Source organism: Muscardinus avellanarius (genome assembly GCF_963383645.1).
Source record: "Muscardinus avellanarius genome assembly, chromosome: 3".
NCBI lineage: Eukaryota > Metazoa > Chordata > Mammalia > Rodentia > Gliridae > Muscardinus > Muscardinus avellanarius.
The window spans coordinates 90456212-90480869 of record NC_137788.1 but is presented as its reverse complement, the minus strand read 5'-3'; the positions used below and the strand labels follow the sequence as shown (position 1 = coordinate 90480869).

At 38.4% G+C, this 24658-nt stretch overlaps 1 protein-coding gene across 1 annotated transcript in view; it reads left to right on the top strand.

Moving 5' to 3' along the window:
* The window catches only part of DPH5 (diphthamide biosynthesis 5), a gene marked incomplete at both ends in the record, with an annotated part of 42929 nt that extends 26897 nt beyond the window's left edge, over positions 1-16032 (top strand). Inside the window, 4 exons of the mRNA XM_080691479.1 lie at positions 5783-5903; positions 11580-11619; positions 14392-14495; positions 15821-16032. Of these exons, the coding sequence (XP_080547605.1) occupies positions 5783-5903; positions 11580-11619; positions 14392-14495; positions 15821-16032 (477 nt within the window). The remainder of the gene's footprint in view (positions 1-5782; positions 5904-11579; positions 11620-14391; positions 14496-15820) is intronic.
* Between the last annotated feature and the right edge of the window lie 8626 nt (positions 16033-24658).

The window sequence follows — 24658 nt, the reverse complement described above, 5'->3', positions numbered from 1 at the left end:
ATACTGGGGATTTCATTCCTCCTCCAAACTATACCTGCTGCCATATTTTACTTTTTATTTGGAAACAGGGTCTCCTGTTTCAGCCTCCCATGTGCTGGGATTACAGGTGTGTGCCATCACGCCTAGCTCACTTATTACTATTTCTAACCATTATTTTAAAAGCCCATTGCTAGTCACGGGTGGTGGTACATGAGTGGTTAGCTTCTGAGTTTCTGTGTAAATTAATTTGCTTGCCAGACTTGGTTGGACGCATCTGTAATCCTAACACTTGGGAGGCAGAAACAGGAGGATCACAGGTTTGAGGCCAGCTACAGCAACTTAGACCCTGTTTCAAAGTTAAAAAAAACAAAAAAAAAAAAACAAAAAAAAAACAAAGACTGAGGGCCTAGTTCAGAAGTAGGATGTCCTGAGATCAGTCCTCATTATCTACCTACGTGTGTGTGAATGTATGTATACCTCTGCGCGCGTACATATATTGCTGTAATTAATAGAAATTGGCATTCATAAGATATCAGAAACTAGAGATACAGATTACAAGCAAGTCCAGGTATATTAGCTATTGTTAGATAATTGCTTAAGGCCATTCTGTTACTTAGTTCATACTATCTCATTGGTCCCCTGTACTCAGTATCCCCACTCTAAATTGTATCTGTCCTTGAAGGTCCAGCTCATACCCTACCTTTTCAGGAGTTTTCTTCGGATGCTAAGTGGGAGAAATGCTGAACTTATATAACACTTAGAGTCTATATTTCATATCTGGGTTTTTTTTTGGTGGTGGTGGTACTGAGGATTGAACCCAAGAATATTCTACCTCCAAGCTACACCCCCAACCCTACTCATTCTTTATTTTGAAACAGGGTCTCATGAAGTTGCAGAGGGCCTCAGTAAGTAGCTGAGTCTGTCCTCAAACCTGTGATCCTCCTGTCTCAGCCTCCCAAGTACTGAGATTACAAGTGTGCGCCACCACTCCTGGCTTGGTAATTATGATTATTTAATATTAGTTGTCTGTTTTGTGCATCTTCTCACTTTAGAGAGTGCCTTGTATATAATGACTGGGTGGCTTTGAGTTGCAGGTTTTTTGTTTCAGTGGTTTTTTTCTTTAATAGATAAAAGCATAATCTAATATCAAGCCAGGTAAACTGCTTTCTCTATATGTTACTCCAGGTTCAACTTAAAAAGGTCTGTATCTGCCCACTGTTTTGTAGAAAACAGTTGGTTTTGTAGTCTTTAAATTTAGATTTGTAGCAATAATGTTTTCAGGGAAGATTAACAGAGTACAGAGTTTTATAAGAAAGCTCAATATTTAGGCTTCTGTAACCTCAGTTCTTGTCGCTGTATGATTTTGTCCCATTTTTTTTTCTTTTTTTTTTTTTAACAGTTTACTTTACTGGTAAGTCCTTTGGTTGTGAAACACAAAAAAAACTAGTCCTTCTGTTCTTTGAAGTACTGACATTTAAATGGTGAAACTGTTTGCATAATGTTCCAGGACTCATTGAAGAAGTTTGTACCACAGTCACAGGACTGGTTACAGTTTATAAATCTGGGTTTATATGAGGTTTTCTTTATCCCTCAAATTAGACCATTCAAAGATGCTTTTACACAGAATGCTTCAGTTAATGTTTCTTTGTAACTACACTCTCAATTTTCTTTTAATGAATTTTAAATTTAGTTATTTGCTTCTATGACTATTTCCATGCCTTTTTTAAATATTTAAGACCCATGTAAAGTATTTATATATAATTGCATATATGGCTGGGCGTGGTGGCGCACGCGTGTAATCCCAGCATTCCGGAGGCTGAGACCTGGAGGATCGTGGTTCACAGACAGCCTTAGCTACTTAGTGAGGCCCTCTGCAACTCAGTGAGACCCGGTTTCAAAATAAAAAGAATAAAAATTAGGGCAGGGGGTATAGCTTGGAGGTCAAATGCCCCTGGGTTCCATCCTCAGACCTGCAAAAAAAAAAAAAAAAAGAAATAATTGCATATATGATTTTCTTTGTTTTCCATAATATGTACTATTATTTCACAATTTGTTTTGTTTTGTTTTTAGTACTGGGGATTGAACCCAGGGGTATTCTGTGTCTGAGCTACACCCCAGCCCTATTTTATTTTTGTTTTGAAACAGGGTCTCACTAGTTGATGAGAGTTTCACTGTTTGCTGAGGCCGTCCTCGAACCTGCAACCCTCCTGTTTCAGTCACCTAAGTACTAGGATTACAAGTGTATTCCACCATGCCCAGATAGTAGTTCACAATTTGATCAGAGAAGTGAAAATTTCTTTTTTAGAATATATATATTTATAAGCCAGGTGTGGTGGCCCATGCTTATAATCCCAGCGTTCGGGAGGCTGAGACTGGCGGATCGGCGGTTTGCGGCCAGCCTCAGCTACTTAGTGAGGCCCTCTGCAACTCAGCTGAGACCCTGTTTCAAAATAAAGAATAGAAAATAGGGCTGGGGGTGTAGCTTGGGAGGTAGAATGCCTCTGGGTTCCATCCCAGACCTGAAAAGAAAGAAAAGAATATATATATATATATATAGTTGGACTTGTCAGAATTAAATAATATAAGTGTAGTTTTAAATATTTGGTAATATATATTTTTTCTGCTTCAATAAGTAATGCAGTTGATTATATCAGAACATGACTTTTTTTTTTTTTTTTTTACAGTACTGGGGAACCCAGGGGTATTCTACTTCTGAGCTACACCCCTAGTCCTGCTTTTTATTCTTTATTTTGAAGCAGGGTCTCACTAATTGCAGACATCCCCACTAGTACCTGAGGCTGGCTGTGAACCTTATATCTCAGCCTTCCAAGTGCTGGGATTACACGCATGCCACTACACCTGGCTATTCATATCATCATTATAAGTACTCTTGTTATCATATTATCAAACCTGTATTATTTACTGAGTCTTTATAATGTGTAATGTACTACTAAGCACTCTATATACTTTTTGTAATTTAATCCTTAAGATCTCTGTTGCTAGGTTTGTGGTTTGCGGTACTGGGAATGGAACCCAGGGGCATTCTACTTCTGAGCTACACCCCCAGCCCTATTTTTTATTCTTTATTTGGAAACAGGGTCTCACTGAATTGCAAAGGGCCTCACTAAGTAGCTGAGGCTGGCCTCGAATTACAATCCTCCTGTCTCAGACTCCCAAATACTGGGATTACAAGCATGCACCACCACACCTGGCTTTATGGTTATTATTTTACCGGCAGTTTCTTCCCAAAGGTCAGAAGGGTTACTTTCTGTGATCTCCCAATGAGTAAGAGCCAGTACCTGACCTCAGAGCCTTTGCCTGCTGAATGAGGCATCAGCACATTCTGTGAGGGCCAGAGGTGTTTCGCTTGTCACTTTAACCCCGTGACTAGCATGGTTCCTGGCACATAGTAGATGCTTTATATTAAATATTTTTGGGTAAATTTGCCTGTCAGAATAATAGCAGTCATTCCACCTTAGCAGAGCTAGAGCCATTCCTGTGAGCTTTACACAGGGTGAGAATATTCCAGGAATCTCACATTAGAATTTAAAATACAATTTTTTTACAGAAAAATATTGTTGAATGTAGCAGGTCACAGTGGCACATGCTTGTAATCCCAGCACTTAGGAGGCTGAGACAGGAGGATCCTGGTTTATGGACAGCCTCAGCTACTTAATGAGGCTCTTTGCAACTTAGTGAGACCTTGTTTCAAAATAAAGAATAAAAAATAGGGCTGCAGGGGTGTAACTCTAAGGTAGAATATCCCTGGGTTCCAGCCCCAGTACTGCCCCCCCACAAAAAAAGAAAAGAAATCTTGTTGAATGTGACAGAGAGATACATGGGTCTTTGTATGCTGTCCTGAGAATAGAACTGTTACTGTTAGCTATTGCATGGCTTCTCTAAAAGAATTCCTTGCTTAATTAGCTTTGAAATGGACCTTGGAATATAGCCCCTATGGTATAGGTAAGATGGAAGATACAGCCTACAAGGAATCAGATGAACCGTCCCTGTAGAACTCCTTCAAGATGTGAAACCTGAAAAATACTGAGCTTCTCTAGGGAAGTAGGGATGAAGGAGCCTGAATGCCCCACCTTTTCTTGTTTCCTTCCTGTCTGGTTCCCCGTTGCTCTTGCAGCAGCCTCTGAAACTGACCCAAGACTCCTTAGGTTACTGGAAGCAGAAGACGACTGATTCCTGTTTCAGACAAGTTTCTTCATTTTCAAGTGAAGAGCCAAGACTCAGAAAAGATAAATGACTTCCTGAAGTCACAGTTTTTTCAGGCACAGTTAATTTATGGCAGAAGACTAAATTTGATTTTCAGTATCTAGCGCTTTTCAGCTGTATTTTGAATACTATTTATATTGAAGAAATAACTATATAAATAACATTAGTATTTTTTTATACACTAAGTCATTAAAAATAAATCTCTTCAGCCGGGCATGGTGGCGCACGCTTGTAATCCCCGCACTTGGGAAGCGGAGACAGGAGGATTGAGCAGGTTTGAAGCTTAAGAGACCCTGTTTCCAAAAATAAAAAAAGTATAAAACAGGTCTGGGAGTGTAGCCCGGAGGTAGAAGGGCTTCCAGGAACCCCAGTACCACCAAAAAAAAAAAAAAAAAAAAAAAAAAAATTTCTGCATAGAACTTAGATGAGAACTAATATTTAAGCAGGGTATGGTGATGCACACCTGTAATCCTAGTACTTGGGAAATTGAAACAGGAGGATTTCAGGTTTAAGGCCAGCCTCAGCAACTTAGCAAGGCCTATTTCAAAGTAAAAAATAGAAAAGATTGGGGCTGTAGCTTGGATATAGATGCCTTTGGGTTCAGTCTCCTGCCCCCTTCCCACACACACACACAAACCAATTAATATTAATATTAGCATATCATTTCATCATTTGAACAGTTTTTTACATGTTGTTTGGTCCTCACAATGCTAGTGGAAAGAAGAAAGAGTATTTACTACTATTGGAGTTACAGACCTAGAGTAATGTCACAGCTATCAAGGTGCAGAGTCAGAATGCAAAACTAGATTTTCTCAACATAAGATTTGGAGTTTGGACTTAACTTAGGTGAACTAGTACAGCCAGCCTGGATTAGAGAAGTAAACTTCTTGGTTGAAGTGATGGTAAAGTGGAATGGGCCACATGGGGAGAAAGTCCTCATCATTGACTTTATTTGAGACAACAAATAAAATCTTGCTAAATTAAGGATTTAGATGTTTTGAGCAGTGGCTGGCGTGAATAGGTAATTTTCAAATCTTATTGAAATAATATGATAGAAGATTCCTTCAGATGGGACTTTGATTATTTTTTATTATTAATTAGCTATGTGAACTTACTTGATCTTTATAATTCTCTGGTCTTATATCTTCTTGAGTGCTCAGAAGTTTTATTTTGTTGTTTTTTTTTTTCCATCTGGGTTCTTGCTTTTCAATATTTCAGTGGTTTCATAGCTAAATTATGAGTTACTTGTTCCTGTACTGAATGCAGAACTAGTAGAAGCTTACCACTGTAAGGGGCATCCAAAGGATACCACTTACCATGAACCCGGAAACTTCTGTTACCATTTATGACAGATGTGAGCTCTGACCCCCTCTGAGCTGGGTCTTAACTTTTTCTTTTTTTCAACATTGTTAGGAATCAAACTCAGGGACTTAGGCATGTTAAGCTCTACTCCTGAATTATCCTCTCATCCTTCATTTTTACTTCTTATTTTGGTTATATAGGAATTAAATTCTCTTATCTATGATACAGTAGTCATTTATTCCATCATTAATTAATACTTTTGTTTTTTTTTTTCTAGTTATATAAGTTTGGAGAGACAGTTTCTATTGTTTTTTGGACAGACACTTGGAGACCAGAAAGCTTTTTTGACAAAGTGAAGAAGAACAGACAGAATGGCATGCACACGTTATGCTTACTAGGTAAGAGTTTTGGAGCTTCCTTAAGGTCACTATATGTAGTTGTCAGGTTTTCCTCATTCTGATTTTGTGTTTAGGTGAAAATTGTTCTATATGGGTAACTGGCTGAGGTGGTGCACGCTTGTAATCCCAGTACTTGGGAGGCTGAGACAGGAGGATGACAGGTTCACAGCCAGCCTCAGCTACTTAGTGAGGCTCTCTCCAACTTAGCAAGACTGTTCCAAAAGAAAGAATAAAAATTAGGGCTGGCGGTGTAGCTTGGCAGTAGAATGCCCCTGAGAAAGAGAAAGAAAGTAGGGAGGGAGGGAGGGAGGCTGGAAGGGAGGGAGAGAGGGGAAAGAAGAAAGGGGAGGGAGGGAGGGCGTGAAGGAGGGAGGATAGATTCTAGTCATCCAATGCGTCTGGGACACTTTCTCATACTTTGAGGGATACGTGTGTCATCTGCTTCAAGTACCACATGGCTATCCCTGCACACACATCCATAGTTCATGCTGCTCCCCCTAGGACCTGTAGATCCTCTCCAACATTTCATATCTTACCCATTTATATGGCAAGGCCCTCTTTTTGTCAATATATTGCAATTTAGCAGGCCTGGATTGAGCATTTATTTGCATCACTCACCACCCTGTATCCCCACTGATGCTTTCAAGATCACAGAATGATATATCTGAAAGAGACTCTGGAGATCATCTTATTGAAAATTATTTTACAGGTGAAGTTGAGATCTAGAATAATTTTCCCCAGTGCCACCCAGCTAATTGGTGGTGGACTCCGGATAGATGGTTATTCATAGCTCTCTTCACTGTAGCATCTCACCCAACTGCTATTTTCTATTTAGTTTGTAAAGAGCAAGGACTGCTGTGTTTGTATACTGAGATAATGGTACTGAATTTCAGAAGGACATGGGCTTGACTTTCCTACAGAAGCTCTGAAATTGTACTGACTTACATTTTTTAGTCCTTATTCTGATAGCATATGTTTAGAAAGAAATACTGGTATCGAAAACTTTAATCTGCAGCTGGGGAGCAGAACACAGCTGGCATCTTTGGTAACTTTGAAATGATACAGTTATCTGAAGATAAAATCCCAATGCTTTTTACTCACTAGCTGGATAATATTCCTTAACTCATGTTGTCATATTTATCAAATAGGAATAATGCTTCCTCCATCACTGGGTTGTTTAGAACAGTATTTCTCAAACTGTTTGTGGTAAAGGACCAGTTTTTTTTTTTTTTAATTGATATATTGGTTTTTGTTTTTTATGTGTTAGATTACCATAAGTATTTGTAAATACTTATTCTTACTTCTATTGTTACTTCCTCTTTGCTGGTAATAAAAAGCTAACACAGGGCATCTATCATTAGAACATGCTTTGTATTTTTCTATTTTATTGATACCATGTGAAGTCACTAAGCAGAGTTTCCACTACATAGTACAGGATCAGGGCAGAGGATGAACCAATTATTTTTCCTTCTATAATAATATAAATATTCAGAACATTAGAAAAATGTCTATTTGTCAAAAATCTTTTACGTGATTAGCATAATACAGCCTCTTTATTATCAATGATATATAATTTTGTGCAGATTAATCAATATGTACCAATCCATATAATTTAATAGAAAAAATATAACTCACCTTTACTAATGGTTGGCATTTTCTACAGGGTAGGATTTAGAGATAGTACTCAGATCAGGGGTGAGCACGCGGTGCCCTATAGCAGTTCTGGCTTTTGCTTGCTTTGTAAGGCTTTATTGGAACATGGCCACACGCATTCACTGATGTGTTGTCTGAGGCTGCTTTTTATGCTCTAGTGGCAGTGAAATAGTACTTGTGGCGTAGACTTCATGTTTCTCAGAACCTAAAATATTTATTACCTGGCTCTGTGCAGATGTTTGCCAACTCCTGATCTAGAGTGAAATTTACCTAATCTCATGTGCCACACCTTGTATCCCCTCAGTGATTCTATTTCCCATTACCTTTATTTCAATCTTACCTCTCATCTGAATTATTTTATGTACTTAATTGATTTCTTCCCTGCTTCGTAAGAGCAGGGACTATGCTTATTGATTTTTCTCTTCTAAATATCTATTAAGTCTGGCAGTTTAGCTGTTGAATATTTATGGAAGTTAATTTGTTAGTTGTTTTTTTAACTTTATTTTCTCAGACTTGATATTATTAACTGTTGTCATATGAAATCCTTCATTTTTCCTATTTCATTCAATCTTATCCAGATATATTCCTTTTATTTTATTTACATTTATATCTAATTAGTTCTAGATCTGGTTTAGGAAATAAGTATTTCTCTAACATTTTCCGTTTTGGTTTATACCTCTATCCCACAGTTAGCTCATATGATATTTTTTTAATTTTAGTTTCTTGTCAATGGTTTTAGTGCTTCATTAGTAATTAATTAATTAGCTTTAGAGTCTTGTCCTTGTATTCTCCATGTGAAAAGAGACGGGTCTTTGTGTAGTTCCTATAACAACATTTTGAAGCACTTATTAATTGGTGTGGCTTATGCTGTTAGATGTGTCCATCTTGTTAGTCCAAGCTTAGATCCAACTAAGGGCAGCAGTGAGTTGAAGCTTAACGTAGGATGATGAGAAAGGACAGCTGTTAAAAAGACTTTTGTTAAAGGAATAAGCAGAAGTGTATTCAGACAAGGTATAAAAAAATGCACATTCATTGGAACTCAGATTTTAGAGTGGGTGTGAACTTTACAGCAGGACAGAGAGGTGGATTTTTTTTGTTTTATTTTTGCTTTTTTGTTTTATTGCACCCATGGGCATTCTACTTCTGAGGTATACTCCTAGCCCTATTTTATTTTGAAACAGGGTCTCACTAAGGTGTAGAAGGCCATGCTAGTCGCTAAGGCTGGCTGTGAACATACGATCCTCCTATCTCGGCCTCTATAGTACTGGGATTATAAGCATGTACCACCATGCCCAGCTTGAAGAGCTTCTAAAACAAAGGTAGAGGATAGTCTAAGAGGTGAGCTATCTAATATTCTTCCCATTTGCCCATTAAAAATGAGGGGAAAGCCTGGCATTAGGATACATGCTTATGTTGGAGGTTGAGACAGGAGGATCGCAGGTTCAGAGCCAGCCCTTGGCAACTCAGTGAGGCCCTCAACAACCTAGTGAGATCCTGTTTCCAAATAAGACATAAAATTGGGCTTGGGGTGTAGCTTGGAGGTAGAATGCCTCTGTGTTTACTCTCTAGTACCAAATTTTAAAAAAGAAAAAAAAATTGAGGGGAAGGATTTGGGAGCGGTAGTACATACCTGTAATCTCAATACTTTGGGAGTCTGAGACTGGAAGATCACAAGTTCAAGGCTAGCCTTAACAATTTAGGAGACCCTCAGCAATTTAGCAAGACCCTGTTTCACAATAAAAAATAAATAAAATAGGGCTAGGGATGTAGCTTAGAAGTATCTACATCCCTGGGTTCAAACCTTAGGACCACAAAAAAAAAAAAAAAAAAAATGAGGGGAAGCAGAGTATGCTATATTTATCTTTTGGAAAGCTTGGATGAAGCAAGTCGAAAAAGTTTATAGGTATTTATGAGTGCCTGTTGTAGAGTTCGGTTCTTTTGGAATACTAAGACAGGTTTGAAATCTACTTGGAACTAATGTGTTAGGCACATGAAAGTTTAAAGAACAATTAAGTTCTATTGTATGGAGAGACAGGAAGGACAAACCAGAACCTTGGCTCTTAGATTTTCTTTCTAAGAGCTGTCTCTTTTCTTAGCTTTCCTGGGAAAAGACAAACAAGGTTAAACAATATATCTTCCTTGCTTCATTAACAAAAGCAGGAACAGGGTGTGAAGTGTAGGATGTCATGGTTCTAAATTCTCAAATCATAGATCTCATATGGCATTCTCATCATTTAATTGGTATGCATTTATTGATTGCTTGTTATGGGCCAAGCCCCATAGAGATGAGTGAGAATAAACCATGGCAGAACACCACAGAGAACTTAAAATTTGCTTAGACACACCAATATATGTGATGAAATAGAGGTTTAATTAAAAATAGCATAAGTTTTATAGATACTCCCAAGAACAAAAATAGAAATTGTGAAAACTTTATGAAAGAATTGTAACTTATATTGCTTAAAGGGTGGCTAGTTTAAGGTAAGCTGCTGAGTGGGTAGAACTATGTTAGTAAATTTATTCAGTAGACATTTATGGAGTATCTGCTGGGTACGTCACATTATGCTAGTCCTGGTACTGAGATGAGTAGGAAAAGCTTACATTCTAGCATTACATTGACCTGGAGGAAGACGACAAACCATAGTAAATTTGGTCTGGTTCAAGATCTATTGATTAATGCAGTCTGTGTTCAACTTAAAAACATTCACCTATAAAAATTCTCAATTCTCTTTATTTTATTTTCAAAATCAGATTCTGTAGCGCACATCATTATATCATTAAAAAGTTGAAAATATGAAAGATCTTACTATCAAAAATAATATTTTAGAAACTTACGGTGTACAAATTAATAAATGTATTGAACTTTAAAAAAATCTTACAAATACCATTTAAAGGAAATCTAAAAATTGACCTGTATCATTAATTGTACGGGCGTCCATATTTTCAATAACAGATACTTTTTTCCCATATGTGTAAACAAGAAGAAATATTAAGTAATTAATGATATTTTGTACCTGAAAAATATTTCAACACTATTTCCAAGAACATTCAATACTACACATATATGTGACTGGTTTCTGCTATAATTCTTAAGCCAGTTCTTTAGTGTCCTTTATAAGAAAAACTTTACAACTTAAGAAATCTGTAGAAGTCTATCAAAGACCACTCAATTACACTATATTTACTTTTACAAAAACAGACTTTGGCTGAACTGTTTGTTTTGACATGTAAAACAGGAAGCAGCTGTTGCTCTTGCTGCTGTGTGCAGAGTTCCTGTGAGGATGTAGAGTGATTCTGCTTTTTTACCCTTTACCAAATAATTCAGCTGAGCATCTGTGATTAGAAAGTGTAAAGGAAGAGCTCTTTGCGATGTGTGGACATGAGAGTGGAGACGACTGGGCAGGTCCGGGGTGCCCCAGTGTCTGACACACTTTGTGCTCTGTGAAAGGTGTGAGCACTTGGTATTGAAATGTTTGTTTATTTATAAGTACAGTATGTCTTACCATTCATAAGAAAGCAAAAGTTTCTTTTCAAAATGTGATAAGAATCTTTTTTAATATTTATGTTACATTCATTGATGTGTTTGTCTTATAGTGCCTGAAAAATAGGTAGGAATGGGAGCATAGCAAGACTTTTCAGATGAGTCTGTGTAGTTACCAGCTAGCAGAAATGAAAGCAGGTTTTGATTCGCTGTTAAGTAGTGTGTATGCCCGTATTTATCAATTTCCCTTAGTCTTCTTTTCCAGCAGGGAATTAGATCCCTGCTGGATGGTGTCAGGGCCAAGTTCATGTTTGTTTTCTAACCACAAGCCTTTACACAACCACAAGCTACCATTCTTCTAGTTTCCGTAAGAAAGTGGCCAGATACAGTGTGAGGCGAGACCTCACTCTCAGGTGAGCATTTTGGGAGACTTGGGAAGAATGGTTCCACAGAATTCAGGTGACTCTTAACTGAACTTTATACCTTGGGTTTTGGATAGAATATTTAATTAACCTAAAGAACTATTTTTCACTTCCTTATAGATATCAAAGTAAAGGAGCAGTCTTTGGAAAATTTGATCAAGTAAGTTTTTCTAAGAATGCTTGTATCTGTTTTTATTCCTTGAACAAGTCAGTCAGTTTTACTTAAACGACAAGTGCTAAAGATGGTTGGAAATCAGCTTTCATTACCAGTTGGACATTAAACATTTATTCTTAACAAAATAGGAAGCAGTGTGACAGGGTAGAAATAGTAATATAGTTTATATATTCAACACCAAGAATGGTTGGGCATCTATCAGTAAATGTTTATGGAATTAATTAATAAATTGGGAGTAAAAAAAATGAGTTTAAGCCCCAATTTTCCCCCTAGTTATGTGGGCTTGGGCAGATCATTTTCATCTCTGAGACCTCATTTCTTTATATATGTAAATGATAGTGATAATTGTTTTTTGCTTAGAGAGTCAGTATTCAGTACAGTGGCCACTTCCTATACTTGACCAATGAGCACTTAGCATGTGGTTAGTGCAACTAAAGCACTTTGTTATTTAATTTTTATCAGTTTAAAACTGCTGCTACCCTAGTGTGATTGGTGGCCCATGCTTGTAATCCCAATTCTTGGGAGGCTGAGACTGGAAGAATGCAGGTTTGCAGCCAGCCTCAGCAATTTATGAGGCCGTCCACAACTTGGTGTGACCCTGTTTCAAAATAAAGAATAAAAGCCGTGTATGGTGGCGCACACTTGCAATCCCAGTACTTGGGAGGCTGAGACAAGAGAAATTCAGTTCAGGGACAGCCTCAGCTACTTAGTGAGCCTTCTACAGCTTAGTGAGACCTTGTTTCAAAATAAAGAATAAAAAATAGGGCTGCAGTGTAGCTGGAAGCTCAGAGGTGGAATGTCCCTGTGTTCATTTCTCAGTACCACACACAAAATCAAAACAAAACAAAAAAACCAAACAACTGCTACTCTATTTATTGGAAACTTTTCAGTTGTTCAGAACAACCTCAATATATAATTGTACATTAAATTTAAATGAAATTTAACTGGTACTAAGTATTTACAGTGAAACTTTAGCATCCAAATTAAGATGTTTGTGCCCGCTTCAGCAGCACATATAGTAAAATTGAACGATACAGCGAAGATTAGCATGGTCCCTGCACAAGAATGACACAAATTCATGAAGCATTCCATATGTTTACATAATGTGAATGAAGATTCACCTATGTCCCTGTTACCATGTTCAGAAATCTATACACAGTCAACGTGGATGAGAACTAACTGTTCATAGTCAGTTATAAAACTGTAAAAACACAAACATAAAAACAAATTAAGATGTTCTAAATAAACATGCCAGCTTTCAAGGTCTTAATGTAAAAACAGCCCCACTAGTAATTTTTATGTGAAATAACATTCGAAATATAATATTTTAGATATATTAGATAAAAATGAAACATTATTAAAATTAATTTTGCCTACTAGACACAGTGGTGCATGCCTATAATCCCAGCGACTAGGGAGGCTAAAGTGGTAGGATTACAAGTTCAAGGCCAGCCAGCCTAGGTAACTTAGTGAGACCTCCATCTCAAGATTGTAATAAATTGAAAGAGCCGAGTATTTAGCTCAGTGGAAGAGCAACACTGGGTTCAAGAAAATAATAATAATTTTGCTTTTTAAAAAAATTTTGTTAACATGTCTATTGAAAATTTTGAGATTATGTTGTGGGTTATATTTCTATTGGTTAACAATGACTGAAAGAATTGCTTTTTGAGTCAGTAAAATTATGAAAACTATTTTTTTTTTTTTTTTGCGGGTCTGGGGGTGGAACCCAGGGGCATTCGACCTTCGAGCTACACCCCCTACCCTATTTTTTATTCTTTATTTTGAAACTGGGTCTCACTGAGTTGCAGAGGGCCGCACTAAGTAGCTGAGGCTGTCTCCAAACCACGATCCTCCGGTCTCAACGTCCCGAATGCTGGGATTACAAGCGTGCGCCACCACACCCAGCTATGAAAACTATTTTATAAAAAGATGAAAATGCTAACATTTTGATTACTGTTATCATTGAATAGGCCTGATAGGCTTTTGAGGCATACAGAAACAAACATAAATCACTATCTAAGATATTCAGATCTTTACTGCTTTAGTTTACTTTTTTAGAAGAGAAATGAGAAAAAAGGATTATCGACTAGGCTCTGTTGAGCATAGCTATAATCCTAGTACTTAGGTGGTTGAGACAGGAGGATTGTAGGTTCAAGGCCAGCCTCAGCAACTTTGTGAGACCTTCTGCAATTTATGAGACCTCTTTAAAAATAAAGAGCTGAGGTATAGCTCGGAGGCAGAACACCCCTGAGTTCAATGCTTAGTGCCAAAAAGAAAAAAGGAATATGTACTTTCGACATATACAAAGATGCCTAGCATGATCTAGGCACTGTGTTTAATCCTCAGCACCAAAAAGAGTTAAAAAAAATTAAAAGAACAATATGGAACCTGATAACCTGAGCAAGCTGACAAGCTATTTCTTTCTTTCTTTCTTTCTTTTTTTTTTTTTTTTGCCTAAATCATCACTTTGACTAAAGATTAGTTTGATTTTGGGTATCTATCTTTGTTAGACTTATTCTTGCCATCATTTCCTTGAGATCCAAGGATAGTTGAAGTAAGAGCAATGTAGAAAAGCTTAAGAAACTTGAACAATCAACTGTCCTCATGCTTTGGTGTATAGTTAAAATGAGTATCAAGTGAAAACCTCAAGCAGAATGTGGGCTGTGTTACTTCAGCATACTTGGGGGAGTAATTGCATTAATAGCAGACTGTATAATTTTATGGTTAAAAACAATGGCATCCGGCTTTATGTCACAGGGGAAGAAAGATCTATGAACCCCCTCGGTATATGAGTGTAAACCAAGCAGCCCAGCAGCTTCTGGAAATTGTTCAGAATCAAAGGATACGAGGAGAAGAACCAGGTACTCACGACGCTATCAGGGCTGTCCTGCTACCTCTGCTGTACATTTAGACGTGTATTATTTAATGTCGACACATACATACACACCACCACTGAAGCAAGAGGCATTGTTTTTGCATTGTGTTAACTTCTTGTCATTTTTTTGAACTTTAACTTACACTTCACAGGCTTCAAGTTGAACTGGGGAAAAAAAATAGGGTTCTTTACAGTAAAATTAACAATTTCAGAAAGTCAAACTCCCATTAAATATAATCAAATTTGATGTAAATGTGTTAATGTATAAAGATTTTGATAAAATACAGAACTTCTATTCTACATCTCATCAGGGGTGAGATCTGTCCTGCAAAAATACTTTTATTCTACTTTCTCTTCTCAACACAGAACAGTAGTTTACTTCATGGTAAAAGCAAAAAGAAATTATTTTTATATTTTTAACATCTGGACACTATAGTATAGAATAAAATGTATATTGTCAGTAAGTCTTTATTAAGAGTTTCTTAAATAAACTTGTCATATTCTTTAAGTACCTGTCTTCTGATAGAAAAAATACATTAAGAGATTCTTGAGTGACTATTGTGTATTTTATTCTCATTAGTAAGTCTTGTTAAAATTGAGAACAGTCTGAAAGAACAGAACTTTGTACTGAGTTTCTTGCTTGTCTGCTTTTCCTTGTATAAGTCATTACCTTCTGATCACTGGTCAGTTGGACAACTTTCCCAAGTAAACAAGAAAGCAGTAAAAGCAGAATAAATGATACCAAAGTTCCCTAGAGTTGGTTATTCTGATCTTAAAAGCACAAATAATACCCAAACCCATTATCTCTTCAGAACTCTGTATTTTAGTAAGTACTTCTGTGTCCATTGTCTCAGCCATCACACCTACCATTTAGGAGAAGTAGTATTACAGCTTTAAAATGAGAAAACTGAACTTTGTCCCATAGCTAATTAGGTGGCCAAGCAGAATGGAAATCTATATATTTATCTCATAATTCTTTGTTTTTTTCTACTATATTTTGGTCAGTGTGGACATATCTCAAGAATTTATTAAAAATATAAGTATGTCATAAACAAATGCTTTAAGAAAAATGCTATATACAATTGTAAGGAATAGTATAGCTAATTTTTTTATCAAGTCTTTAAAACATGTTTATGTAAGTCTTTGTAACTCTCCAAGGGAAAAGTAATTGGTCTGTAGTGAGTGACTGAGGAAATTTAAAAGATATTTGAGGCTTTAAATGTACTTGTGGTACTAATGTTTTTGAGTGTTGAACAGGATCATGCATTTGCTGAACTAAATAGCAGTTTTGTTTTGTTCTTCTTTTAATAGTAATCACTGAAGAGACACTCTGTGTTGGCTTAGCCAGAGTTGGAGCTGAGGACCAGAAAATCGCAGCAGGCACTTTACAGCAGATGTGTACTGTGGACTTGGGAGAACCATTGCATTCCTTGATTATCACAGGAGGCAGCCTGCATCCCCTGGAGATGGAGATGCTGAGTCTGTTTTCTATACCAGAAAATAGCTCAGAATCCCAGGGATGATGAACTCTAAACACGGACATTATTTTGTTGTCTCACATCATTTTCCCCGAGATATGGATGTACACTTGTTTGTTGAACAAATTAAGTAGATCTTTTATCTAATAATTCTGAAAGAAGTGACCAAAAAGAAAGAACTTGACTCAACAGTACTTGGTTTCCTGTGGCAACAGATTTTTTTCCCTATGATATCATCAATTGTTCCTGTTTTGGCAACATTTCAGAAGCAGACCACGCTAGAAAAGTCATGGGTAGACACCTATAGGCAGAGTTATTTAAAAGCAGTTTTTATTTGCGAGACCAGTCGATACCGGTGGTTGGTATAGAGTTAACTTGGAGGTCATTGGAATACGAATCACTTGAATCCTGGTTATCAAGGTTAAATGGTATAGGAATAGCAATCAAAGGAAATAAAGGATTGGTAACAGCTCACGTACTGCTTTTACAATTTTGTTCCTTTATAATACCATCTAGTTGTCCTGTCTGCAAGTTAAGGTATCCTCACAGTGGCTGGTATTAGGACTTGAGAGGTAGAAAGGATAAATCTCCACCCAGCAGTCCTACTTACTTTAAAGCTCAGCTGAGCACAAGAAACAAAATGACACCCTTCTGAACCGGCTGTCCTGATTATCTGACATCTTAATTATGTGACTCATTCTGCTATATTTTAGACGTTATATAATTGTTTGATTATAAATGTTCAGCCAACCATGTACATTTGCTGTTTGGTTTTAAATAGTGTCTTTCACACCCAAGTAGACAAATGAAAAACTTACTGACTATAAAATAAAATTTTTAAAAATAGATTTGAAGGCAACTATAGATTGGTCAAGATTCATCACAGCACTTAATTCAGTTAAGAAGTCATCATATTTATGTAAGTAGTCATACTCTTCTTACCAGTGTTAAATAATACTCATTTATTATATTTCATGATGATAAAGTTTTATGCTTTTTATCAGTTGAAAATATTAATAACTTTGCTTCATGCTAGTTCAGTTTGTCCAACTCTGAGTAATTTTCATGGCCTAATTAGTTTAACCTCTTTGTTTAATAAATTCGTTGAGAGTTGAACAAAAATCTTCCTACTGCCAGGCATGCACATCACTATTCCAGTACTTGGGAGGCTGAGACAGGAGGATTGCACGTTTGAGGCCAGTCTTGGCAACTTAGTGAGGCCCTCAATAACTTATAGATACCCTGTCTCAAAAAGGAAAATAGGGCTGGTGGTGTAACCGAGAGGTGAATGTCAGAAGTTAAATCCCAGTATTACCAAAAAAAATCATTTAGCTAGAAATTATTTTTATGTATTTTATTTGAGAGGAAAGCTCACCAAGTTGCTACATCCATGTACATCACTATCGCTGTGAGCTGCCTTATGATGTGAAACTACAATGCACCAATAAAAGCATACAGAAATAAAGATTTTAGTATATATGATACATCCCATTTTTAATTTGGGGGGCACAAAAAGGGAGAGAGCCAAGTACAGTTAAATTCCAGACCTATATTATTTTCTTACAAGGTATTAAACTTTTTGAAAAAACTATGAAGAACTTCTGATTTTTAGTAATTACAGAATTTTGTAATGTTTGCAAAGCCCCTCCCAGTTATAAGTAACTGTCTGGAGACAATAGGGAGTCCCCCAAAGCAGGCTGGGAGCTGCACTAGCGAGGCTTCCCTCAGGGCATTCCCAGACTTCTAGTGAAGAAAGGCTAGAACCCAGCAGAAACTCAGTGTTGCTGGCTCGAGGTGTTAGAGGATGGGCTTGGAAGCTGCTAGAATGCAGGAAGCCAAATTAGGAGATTTTATAAATGAAAGTGCCAACGGGGGAAGAGTCTTCTAATCTGTGTATCTCTATGTCTTTGGATTCTACCTCCCAGCTACACCTCCAGCCCTGTGTTTCACTTTATTTATTATTATTATTATTATTATTATTTTATTATTTATATTATTATTAATTATTGTGGTACTGGGGAAGAAATCTAGGGGCCTTCTACCTCTAGGTTATACTCCCAAACCTATTTTATATATTTTATGTGGAAACAGGGTCTCACTAAGTTGCTGAGAGCCTCACTAAGTAGCTGAGGCTGGCTTCAAACCTGTGCGATCCTCCCGTCTCAGCCTCCCAAGCTGAAATTATAAGCATGTACCACCACGCCCGGCTTCATTTTATTTTTAAGCAGGGTTTCACCAGGTTTCATCAAACAGGATTTCACTAGCCTCTAACCTGTGATCCCCCTGTTTTAGCCCTCCAAGTATTAGAATTACAGGCATGTGATTCATGAGCTCAGCTCACTTTTAACTTGTATGTCAGGGGTCCCGTTAGGGGCCAGCTGTGGTTGCAGGCAGTAAGATCCCCAGGATGAAGAAAGTACACAGAGCTGCCATCTGGAGTAAAACCAGCAGCAAACACAACTTTATTCTGCAGACCCATTCCTTATACAGAGTTTTGCACAAAATGTTGACCACCCACATCAGCGTGATGTTTGCTGTGTGTTATACTTTCCTTAGTCATTGCACATAACTATATACAATGCACGCACAAGATGCGCACGCACCCACAACCGTGGTGTTCGTACGTGCCCGCGGCCATGCGGAGACCACATGAGATGTATGTGTGTCTGCACAGCATCATGCCATCACCACCTGCTGTACTCCCTCAGGGCCCTACACTCCACCCCTACAGGGTGGCAGCATGTGACTTGACCCAGGAACATTACACTGGCCTAGAGACCATCGGGACATATTAAAGCTTCTGCAGTGTGTTAGGTAAGGCTTCCACCTGCAGCTCTGCGTCTATAGTACCACCTCCTGGAACAAACCTAACAGTTTGTGGAGCAGTCACAGACCAGTTCACCTGTACAAAAAGATGCAATGTTTATAAACTCTACACACCATGCATTGACCAGTCCAACCCATTTTTAATAGCATTTCCTAACAAGAGAGGGGTGTTACTACTGTCTCAGCGAAACAAGTTCCCAATTATGAAATGTCGTTCATCCCATTTTGGGCTGCTATTGATCCAAGTTCACAAAGTAGTCCAGTTGTCTGCGGTAGCAGAGGTGATTCACAATGGGAGGCCTTCAGCTGCCTCCACTGGTAGCTCAGTGCAGACCCAGCAATGGAGATGTTATGCAGTCTTGCAAAGGTGTGTGTCCAGGAAAGCAGGCTATTCCCTGACATTAAGTAGGATGGTAGGAAACTTCCGGGAAGATGGCGACCGAGAAAAGCGGGGCTTAAGAGTCCCGCTAACAACCAATCTCCATTACCACAAAAAGAGCGCCTTTCATAGCCAGAAAACACCATCACCAGAAAAACAAAAAAACCACCAGGCTCCAGAGAGAAAGCGGACTGAGAACAGAGCTCAGGGCCACAGAGGAGACACACGCGCCCGAGGACGCGGCAGCAGCGCCATACTGCCGGCGGCAGCGGCGAACTCAGCGGACGGCTACAGCAAGCCTAGGTGAGCTGATGCGGAACAGCCAGGCGGGATCTTTCGGCGCAGACAGCATTTAAAGCTCCCAGTGGCTGAGCTCAGCACATGCTGCAGGGATTCAGAGAGGAAATCAAAACCAGAGAAGAAAAAATACGCCAGCCTCATGGCCGAGGGCGTGGCAGAGGCGCCATATTGCCACCGGCGGCGGCAGCAGCAGTGAATTCACCGAGTCCAGTACAGCTACATCTACGTACTCAAGAACAGTGAGTCAAATTGCGGGCCACAGAGGAGAAATCCCAGTATTGTGCCTCCTGGGACTTGACCCAGTGAGGGAGTGGTGGTGGCAGAGATATCACACCATAGGAGAGCGTGCAACCTGGCACCCCCCACAGTCTAAAGCAGCCTCTATCGACTCCCTGGGTCAGAGACTCTGTGATACAACCCAGTAAAGGAGTAGTAGGGTCTGAGATAATACAGACTTGAGATCCAGAGCACCTTAAGTGAAGCCATAGTGACCCAAGGGAAGAACCCAGAGAAGGCACAAACATCCAAAATCATGGGAAAGAGGAATAACACTGAAGTAATGAATGTGCACAACCCCACAACATCAGAACCTGATAAAACAGAAAATCAGAGATTTCTAGAAGATCAAATCAGGAAAATAACTGTAGAAATAATAGAGGTGCTTCGAAAAGAACTCAGAGAGAGCCAAAAAGAGATAAAGGATGCAATTAATGAAGTAAAGGCCTCAATTCAAAGCACAAACAACCGATTAGACCACATGGAGAACAGAATCTCGCTCTTAGAAGATGAGCAATCCAAAAATGAATGCATAGTTTCTAATCTAGAAAAATATATCCAACAGCAGGAATCTGACATTGAAGAAATATGGGCCCATCTTAAGAGAGCTAACCTAAGAATAATTGGAATAGAGGAGGGAAAAGAAAGTGATACCAAAGGGATCAACAATCTCTTCAAGGAAGTAATAGCAGAAAATTTTCCAAATATAGAGCAAGAGGTTGATACACAGATCCAGGAAACTTATAGAACTCCCTTTAGACAGGATCCGAGAAGAGGATCCCCACGCCATATAATTGTCAAAATGACCAATGTGGAAGCCAAGCAGAGAATCTTAAAGGCAACAAAAACAAAGGGCCAAGTGACATTCAGAGGCAAACCAATTAGAATCACTCCAGACTTCCCAAACCAAGTCATGAGAGCCAGAAGGGCTTGGAGTAACATATTCCAAACTCTGAAAGAAAACAACTTCCAGCCAAAAATTTCCTATCCAGCAAAACTTTCTATCAAATTAGATGGAGAAATAAGAAGCTTCCATGACAAACAGAAACTGAAGGAATTTATGTCTTCAAAACCAGCGCTAGAGAAAATACTCAAAGAGATTAACTACAAAGAAGAAATAGGTAACACTCACCAGAACCAGAGAAACAAGAGTTTCCATCTAACAGACAACTAAGATTGGTTATCTGTGGAGATTCATTATTTATGTTAGTCTTTTACCTATCTCTAAATTGTATTGTTTGCCTTTATTGTTGTTAATTTTTAGGATTTCTAGTTGGAATATTAATATACCTTCAGATATAGCATTTGGAAATATTTTATCCAATTCTATTAGCAACTTTTAATTCTGTTTACATTGTCTTTGGATATACAATATTTTCTTTTATTTTTTAGGGAGTTTGTATATTCTTCTGTTGCCTGTGCCATTGAAATCATATCCAAGAAATCACTGCCAATTTCAATGTTGTGAGGTTTTATGACCCAGATTTTCTCCTAAAAGTTTATAGTCTTAAGATTTATATTTAGGTCTTTTATCTAGTTTGAGTTAATACTTGTATGTAGGATTAGGTAAGGGTCCAATTTTATTCTTTTCCATATAATTATTATTTTTCAACAATATTTAGTTAAAAGATTATTATTTCCACCACCAAATCTTCGTGGAAACCTTGTCAAAAATAACTTGACAATATAGGGAAGAAGTTAGCTCTAGGCTTGTATTTAACTCCAATGGTCTATATATCTGCCTTTAGAACAGTACTACACTGTTTCAATTATTGTAGCTTTATATGGTTTGAAATCAGAAAATATACATCTTCTAGCTTTGTTTTTGCTTCGAGATTGTTTTGGGTATCTAGAGTCCATATTCCATATCAGGATAGATTTTTTTCTGAAAAATAAATATATGATAGTTTCACCTAAAAAAAAGAAAAAAATATTCTCTGGTAAGAAAGAAAGCAAAAAGAATTATTGAAATGTTATCTTTAAGTCATCAAAAGCTTGGTATCAGACAAATGAAACTGTTATGTGAGATTATCATTTTTAATTTTGGATAAATTGCTATAATACTAGATGTCAACCACTAAGCCAAGCATGGGAGGGAGGGATGGGGAGAGAATGTGGTGGGGATCGGGTGGGGGCTGACTGGGCGATGTGTGCATGTATGTCTACAAAAGTTTGTATCCCACTATGATGTATGAATACAGTGCACCAATAAAATAAAATTTAAAAAAAAAAAAAAAAAAAAAAAAAAAGTAGGATGGTAGGACAAGGCAGAAAGAAACCATTACGTAAGTCCTTGCTTTCTGGGAGGAAGCAACTGGACTTTCTCTCCCAGGCCTCATGGCTCCAGAAATGTAATCAATGACTCCTGAGACTTCTCTGCTGACCAGGGCTACTCCCAGACATCTTGTCATCCCAGGGCAAAGGTTTGGGTGCAGAGAGTAAGAGGGCTTCTCTGCTCACCTCTAGTCACACCTTCAGGAATCTTCTGAGCTCCCTATTATATTCAGAATGTGGACATTTCTGCTATTACCTTGTGAGTCTTCGAGTTCCTTGTTACCTTTAAAGTGCCAAGCACTTTAAAGTTACTTTACTAGTTACTTTACTAGTGCCTCGGTAGTGATCAGAGCTCCCTTCCTCACAGGGGCTTGGAGCTTCTCCCGCTTCCATGAGTTCCCAGGGGGCTGTCGCTTAGAACTGTACTGGCCACTGAGCCGGGCGTGGTGGCACACGGTTGTAATCCCTGCGCTTGGGAGGCTGAGACAGGAGGATCGCGCAGGTTCAAAGCCAGCCTCAGCTACTTAGTGAGGCTCTCAGCAACTTAAGTGAGACCCTGTTTCTAAATAAAAGTGTAAAATAGATCTGGGAATATAGCCCGGAGGTAGAAAGCCTCTGGGTTCCACCAGCAGTACCACCAAAAAAAAAAAAAAAAAACCAGGAAAAAAAAAAAAAACGGTACTGGCCACAACAGAGTACTTAGCTGCTCAGCCAAAGGGCTACTAGAAAACTACTCTTGTTGCCCTAAATATTTGCTCCACTTTGTAAGGCTTTTGGGCTAGCCCTGTTTGGGAGAGTCTAGGACTTAGCCAACCTTCAATAAGATAGGTGGTCTGCACCATCACTGATCCCGTACTTGTCATGGGACCACAGAAGAACAGTATATACTGCCGCCGCTCTTTCTCAAGGAGAGAATAATGGGTCTCTGCCCTTTTCCATAACTGACCAAAATCCAATTGGGCTATTTCTAGCACCTTGTTTCTGCCATAACCCCCCAAAGACCCAGATAATTCTGTAACTGTTGGAAGAGCTTGGGAGATTTTGAATGGAACTCTTTGATATGGTGGTGGTTTATCCTATTGAATCTGTTTAGGTCACCAACTTGGGAGGTTGGTGTCTGTGCTTTTTATCTTCAAAATAATGTGCTCCATGCTTTATACTATTATTTTCTGGAAACTTTTTTTTTTTTATGGTACTGGGGTTCCTGGAAGCCCTTCTACCTCCGGGCTACACTCCCAGACCTAGTGTGTGTGTGTGTGTGTGTGTGTGTGTGTGTGTGTGTGTGTGTGTGTGTGTTACTGGGGTTCCTGGAAGCCCTTCTACCTCTGGGCTACACTTCCAGACCTATTTTATACTTTTTATTTGGAAACAGGATCTCTTAAGCTAGCGCGCGGCTGGCTTCAAACCTGTGCAATCCTCCTGTCACTTGCCTCCCAAGTGCGGGGATTACAAGCGTGCGCCACCACTCCCGGCATGGAAACTTTTTTTTATGGTACTGGGGATGGAACCTAGGGGCATTCTACCTCCTAGCTATCCCCCCGCCCCCGATCTATTTATTCTTTATTTTGAAACAGGGTCTCACCAAATTGTGGAGGGCCTCACAAATTGCTGAGGCTGGCTGCGAACGTGTGAGCCTCCTGTCTCAGCCTCACAAGTACTATAAGCTTGCCCCACCATGCCCAGCTTTGGAAACTCTGATAATAGAAATGTTAGGTATTTCTTGATCCACGTGTCCCCGAGCTCAGTCATTGGTTTTAATTTTGTTTTTAAATCCATTTTCTCTGTTATTCAGAGTGGATAATTTTTAATCATCTGTCTTTAAATTCATTGGTTTCTCTATTTTGCTGTTTAGTCTGTATGTTTTTTGAAAAACGATTCATAACTGTTCTAAAAATATCAGTTGTCTCTTCATTTCTATTTCTGTTTTTAACATATCTACTTCTAATTTTAACTTTTTTCAAGATTATTTGTGATTGTTTGATTTTATAATAGCTACTTTAAAGTAGTTATTAGATAATGCCAGGATTGATGTCTCAGCCTTGGCATCTTTTGATTGGTTGTTGTCTGTTGAAATTTTTATAGTTGTCAAGTAATTTTGGATTGTGAATTGGATGTTTTTAATATTTGTGACAAGATTCTAACTCTTGTTTAATTTTTCTGGAAAAGGCATTCTATTTGTAGACAGTGAAACAGATGAAGTTCAGGATAAAATTACCAGTCTGCCTTGTGTGGGCTTTGATTTCAAGGTCAGTTCAGCTTTCAAAGATTGCAAATCTCCTTGGGTCTACCTTGGGTTTGTCCGCTCAGTTTGGAATTTAGGATATATTCTGTCGGATAGTTCTCCAGGTCTCTTAATATGCTAAGGAGGGTGACATCCAAGCACTAATGATTTGAGGGTTCACTTGAGGTTCTTAAACAGTTTTATGAGGTGGCTCTCTTGAGTCTCTCTCTGTCCAAATCTCCAAACTACTTCCTGATTCATTGGGCTCCCTTTTTCCATAGGTCCTTTTGGCCAGAAGCTCGGGGGGTCCAGTTATTCTACTCTGCTGCTTTCTAATTCATACCTTCATGAGTGGACTTTTATCCTGACCCATGTGGAGGAGCAGCAGAGAAAGA